This window comes from Merops nubicus, unplaced genomic scaffold (genome assembly GCF_000691845.1).
Source record: "Merops nubicus isolate BGI_N331 unplaced genomic scaffold, ASM69184v1 scaffold29114, whole genome shotgun sequence".
Lineage (NCBI taxonomy): Eukaryota > Metazoa > Chordata > Aves > Coraciiformes > Meropidae > Merops > Merops nubicus.
Genome location: NW_008606701.1, coordinates 3416 through 9298, shown reverse-complemented (window position 1 = coordinate 9298; position 5883 = coordinate 3416). Strand labels below are relative to the sequence as shown.

Genomic DNA, 5883 nt, shown 5'->3' with positions numbered 1-5883 from the left:
GTTGAGCTTCATGAGGTTCCTCTCCACTCGACTCTTCCAGGTCTCCCTGAATGGCCCCAGAGCCCCTCAGTGTGTCAGCCACTCCTCCCAGTCCTGCATCAGCAGCAAACTGGCTGAGGGTCCCCTCTGTCCCTTCACCCAAGTGACTGGTGACTGCAGCTACCTCAACCAGCACCTCCCCTGGCTCCTGGCCACGTGCCCAGCCACGGCTGCCAAGGGTCAGACGCCCTCAGAAGCATTAAGGAGCCACCACCAGCAGAGCCTGGCTGAGGGGCTGTTCCCATGGCCCTGCCTCACCACCAGCTCGGGCGAATTAAACCAGCCCAAGGGGAGAACTCAAGCCCATGTCCCTCCTTCATGAGTTTAATCCAATCACTGCAGGTTTCTCCACCATCATCATAAGATGCAGAGTCCTTGCAGCAGGTACAGATGCTGTTATCTCTGGCAAGAACAGATGCCAGCTCTGAACCCTCCTGAAGACCCTTACTGGGATGAGGGTCCTTCACCAACCAGCACCCTCAGGCCAAGCTCCTTCAGAGCCAGGTTTTGAAGGTGGCAGGGAAAATATTTACTGATTACTCAGAGCTTATACAACAGGCTGGAAATCTTTGTGCTGAGTGTTTGGCAGAAATAAATCATAGGGATGACAAACTAACCACCTCCCTCCTCCAAATGATCTGCAAATTATAACCCTTTCCTGCCACCAAACTCCTTTCTTTCCCCCTGCAGAGAGCCCCTGAGCATCCCCCAGTGCATGCCAGGGAGCTGTGACATTCCTGAAACTGGGGAGCAGCATTTTTCTGATGTTTCTGTCCCAGTAAAGAGGACAGACACACACTCTGGTGGCCAGGGCCTCATCTGCCACGGCAGCAGTGTCCCAGCAAGCCGTGCTGAGTGTTTCTTTTTACCATTCAGGTTCTTTTCTGGGATGAAAAAAAGAGCTTGTTAAAGAAAAACAGGGGAGGAACAGAATCATTAAGGTTGGGAAAGACCTCTGAGATCATCAAGTCCAACCATCAACCCAACACTCCCATGGCCACTGAACCATGTCCCCAGGTGCCACCTCCACACGGGTTTTTTGGACCCCTGCAGGGCTGGGGACTCCCCCACCTCCCAGGGCAGCCTGGGCCAAGGCCTCACTATTCTTTCAGTAAGGACTAGACAGCGAGGACAGAAAGAGAAGCCCAGGAGAGGGTTCCAAACCCCTCTGAGGAGGGGAGCTGGGGCAAGACTCACTCTTGCAGCGACCTGTCCAGGTCCTCGGGGGCCGTGCCCAGGCGGCAGTGGCAGGAGAGCGGCTCCTCGCCCCGCCCGGGGCGGCCGGGGGCCGGGGGGACGCTGTCGGAGCCCAGGCTGGAGGAGAGCTGGGAGGAGCTGCTGGTGTTGAGGCTCAAGGAGGACGCCGTCAGCTTGACCTTGCTGCTGGCTTTGCTGCTGGGCAGCACGGCGGGCTGGATCTCGATCTCGTCCGACCCCGAGGACTGGGAGATGGAGCCCAGCGAAGCTTTTCGGTGGGGTTGGGATGCCGACGACGGGACACAGGCCGGACAGGGACAGGGGGGTGACGGTCCACTCGTTCAAAACTGCTGATTTATAGGAGAGCTGGAAGGTTAAGGAGGATAAACCCTGCAGGTAGCTGAGGAGAAACTCGCACTCCTCGGCGTCCAGGAGCAGAGCGGTCGCCTGGTAGTACTCGGGCAGCCGGGACCTCTCCCGCAGCAGCAGCTTCAGGTAAGACTCCACGAGGCCGTCGTTCAGAGCCAGCCTCAGCCAGGCTCGGCAGCGCCCCACGTCCGTGTGGATGAAGATGAGCTGTTCCAGCTCGGAGACAATATTCCTGGAGGGAGAGAGAGGAGAGGAGGTGAGCGGCTCCGCTCTCAGCCCCTCCTGGGGGGCAGGAGGGGAAGATCCTCTGCCAGGAACGCCCCAACCTGCTCTGCTACGGGGGGTTTAGGAGCTGGGCTTAGAAAAGGCTGTGGAAGATCTCTTTCCTTCGTGGAAAACCTGGGTTTGCATGGAGAAAAAAGAGCTTCTGAATGCCCCAAAGCTCAATATTCTGGTAACGACCCCAGGGTGTCTCTGGGTGCTCCTGCTCGCTTTGGCTGGAGGCATCTCCCACATGTTGCTCTTGGCCTCGGACCACGGCTGCCGAGGGGGGAAAGTCCTGCTGTCCCTGCATGTAGCTCTGCCTGGACACTCCCTGGTGACAAACTCATGTCTAAATCCCAGCTTCAAACCTAAAATCAGCCAAAACACAGCGCAAACTGCTGCTGTAGCCCCAAACCCCCAGGGCAGGTTGAGCTCCTCAAGCAATCTCAGCCTCCTGCCTTCAGCCATTCTCCTCTCCAACCCCACAGCCACACCAGGCTCCCTAATCCTCCCTGGCCCCAGCTCATGTCCGTGCTGTAGATGCTACAAAAACCAGAGCAAAGGTTTTGTAGGATTTCTTTTAATCTGTCTCTCAAGAAAGAAGAAAAATAAAACCCTTCAAAGGGCACAAAAATATCCCCTGCAGCGTGTGAGGGAGCTATTTTCATCTGCTCTTTCCTAACTCAGGAGTTGGGGATGGAGCTGGAAGAGGCTTTCGAAACTCTGGGCGTGTGGGCTGTCATCTGCTGTGGGAGGACTCTGCTAAGGGAGTGGCTCCAAAAACCCCCAGCAAATAACGACTGTTCCCTAGGGGAGATCTCCTCAAAGGCTGGTTGGGACATGGGGAACGGAGGCAAATCATCCCCAGAAGATCTAGATCAGAAGATCTGATCAGTGCCCTGCACTGGTCACCCCTTACCCACCAGTGCGTTCACTGAGGTCCCACTTGGGACCTGGCACCCAAAAATAAAGAAGGGTGAGCCCCAAGCTGGCAGCAGCACTTCACTCTTCAACTGTTTGGGGACATCAATTCACACCTCAGTGCCACTTTACCCATTACAGATGCTGAGAGGGGCTGAGCTGGGTGCCCAGCCCCACACCGCTCGGCATCGCAGAACCCCAGAATGCCAGTGGAGGGGTTCCAAGGGACCTCTGGAGATCACCTCATCCCACCCCCTGCTCCAGCAGCTCACCCCCAGCAGGGTGCCCAGGGTCACAGCCAGCCACGTTTGCGATCTCTCCAGAGCAGGAGACTCCACAGCCTCTCTGGGCAGCTGCTCCAGGATCCAACACCCTCACAGCAGAGAAGTTTCTCCTCCTGCTCAGGTGGCACCTCCTGGGTTCCAGTTGGTGCCCGTTGCCCCTTGTCCTGTCCCTGGCACCACTGACCAGAGTCTGGCCCCAGCCTCTTGCCCCCCGGGGCCCTTTAGCTCTTGCTCAGCACTGCTCAGATCCCCTCTGAGGCTTCTCCTCTCCAGCTCAGCAGCCCCAGGGCTCTCAGCCTGGCCTGGCACAGAGATGCTCCAGCCCCTCAGCAGCTCTGCAGCCTCTGCTGGACTCTCTCCAGTAGCTCCTTGTCTCTCTGGAACTGGCAAGCCCAGAACTGGCCCTGGGACTCTTAGAATTGGCCTCAGTGGGGCAGAGAGAAGGGCAGAAAAACCTCCCTTGACCTGCTGCCCACATTTTTCACAATGCACCCCAGGGGCATCGCTCTCCTACCTGCATCTCCCAGTGGTCCTGGGCAGCCCCAGCCCCTGAAGCACCCCAGGAGAACATCTCTGCCCCCAGCTGCAGGGGCTGAGGACAGGATAGAGATGGAACTTTCCATCGAGCCCTCCTCCTGCTCTCCCCTCCCTCCATTTTAGGGCTCTCTCACCAAAGACAGGGGACAAGCCTGAGCGTGCAAACACCCCTGGGCACTCACCGGTGGGTGATGCTCTTCAGCAGCCCCCAGAAGACGGGCTGGGGAAGGGGCCCTCGTCCCCCTGCTTTCTTCCCTTTGCCCCCACTCTCAGCCCTGATGTGCTTGGCCTTCAGGCCGTGCACGAAGACGGCTTCCAGGGCGCTGCAGAGCGTGTTGGCGTTCCCGTCCTCGCTGGTGACCACGGCGTCCGAGCTCACGTACTGCTTCTGCAGGGCCTTGATGGCATCCACCAGCTGCTTCCTGATCAGCTGCAAGACAGGAGGCACACGCTGGGATGGCCACAGGAGGAATAGGAGGGAAGAGGTCACAAAAACCAGCTCAAGAGCTGCGGGGCGAAGCGCCACCTGACTCCTGCTCCATCCCAGCGCTTCACGGCGGTGGGTAGGAAGCACCAGAGCTGAGCTGCTCGAGCTGGGGACTCACACTTTTGGCATCACAGCTCATCTGGCTTTTTTTTTTTTTGGTCTTTTAATTAGTAATTTATGCAATTTTAGCTGGCGTTTCGAGGGCTACCAGGTCGCTGGGGTTGCCTGTAGAGCGTGTGGTGCCTCCTCTGCAGAGGCCGAATTGCTTAAGAGGCTGAGAAGGAGGAATTGGCTCTTTCCAGGTGCTTGCTCAGGGGGAAGACAGGGATGCAATGTGCCTGGGTGAGAAATGAGGAGCTCAAAGGAGGTAACTCAGAACTCAGGCTGTGCCACCGCTCCAACTCGTGCCCATCAGCCCGGGCAGCATGTGACACTCCAGCGAGTGCCCCCAGCAGAAATCAAAGCCATCGATCCCACCCTCAGCAGCTCCTCTGTGCCAGTTCACCCAGGGCTGCTGCCGGGGACAGGTCCCCCCCCAAAAAAAGACACTTTAAAAGGACATGCTGGGGTTTGGTGGCTGCCTTTGGAGAGACTCAGGGGGGGGCTGGGCTTTACCCTCCAGCAGCTTTGCCTCCCTCTTTCTCACACCAGTAGAAAAGCACCAAGTCCAGTGGATTTAATGATTTCCCACTGCTGCAGAGGATTTTTTTTCCTCATGCAGCTCAGCCTGGATGTCTCAATCCCCCTTATTTCCAACGAAAGTTGTGCTCCCCAGCAGGCGTTTGGCAAATGCTGCACATTCAGCTGGGATCCCCCCAAACCCTTCTCGTTTGGGCACCGATCACGCGGCTCTCCAGGTGAGTGCTGAACAGCACCAGCCCCTGGGAGCGGGGCAGGGCAGATCTGGACTCGAGCCTGCCTTGGCTGCACAACCCCCTGAGCAAATTTTCAACCCAGGAGATTTTTTTTCAGCATCTAACCAAGATTTCCAGCAGCTGGAAAGGAGAAGGACCTGGGAAACGTGCACCCTCTCCCTGCCCCACAGATCTGCCAGCACAAGCAACCCGCGTGTGAGCAGCAACCGTGGGCTAACAGGATTAAAGACTGCAAATGATTTTATCTGTCATGCAGGAATTAATTCTGCTGGGGGCTGAATGAAACACCCGCTCTGAACTGCTGCCTTGGAACCTGGCTTGCTAGAAGTGTTCAGGCTCACAAAGTCGGGTAGGGAAACCCCAAACACACCAAGCAGCGAGGCTTCCTCACCCAGGTCTCAGGGCTGGGCACCTTCCCCACGCTGAGCAGAGCCCACGGTAGAGGCTGCTGTGACTTAACCCACGGCCACCTCGTTTGCTTTAAACCCCCACCAGCCAAACCATCACAGAGCCTCTCTGCTGGGAAGCCTCAACCCCCCCTCACACCCACCAACCATCCCACTCCCAGCACTGTGAGTCCTGCTTCCTCACCCAGGTCTCAGGGCTGGGCACCTTCCCCACGCTGAGCAGAGCCCACGGTAGAGGCTGCTGTGACTTAACCCACGGCCACCTCGTTTGCTTTAAACCCCCACCAGCCAAACCATCACAGAGCCTCTCTGCTGGGAAGCCTCAACCCCCCCTCACACCCACCAACCATCCCACTCCCAGCACTGTGAGTCCTGCCATGTCTGCACTGGTAACTGGAGCTATCTGGGGAGGAACTGGAGCTATCTGGGGAGGAACTGGAGCTATCTGGGCAGGAACTGGAGCTATCTGGGGAGGTTTGGGGTGTCTCACTCACCTGTATGGC

At 57.6% G+C, this 5883-nt stretch overlaps 1 protein-coding gene across 1 annotated transcript; it reads right to left on the bottom strand.

The window, feature by feature from the left end:
• Window positions 1-1232: 1232 nt before the first annotated feature.
• Window positions 1233-4062, bottom strand: PLEKHM1 (pleckstrin homology domain containing, family M (with RUN domain) member 1; the record flags this gene model as incomplete). Its single annotated transcript, XM_008939744.1, is given in 3 exon segments — window positions 1233-1530; window positions 1532-1837; window positions 3794-4062. Coding segments are annotated over 3 exon segments (873 nt in total), but the record flags the coding sequence as incomplete, so codon positions are not given.
• Between the last annotated feature and the right edge of the window lie 1821 nt (window positions 4063-5883).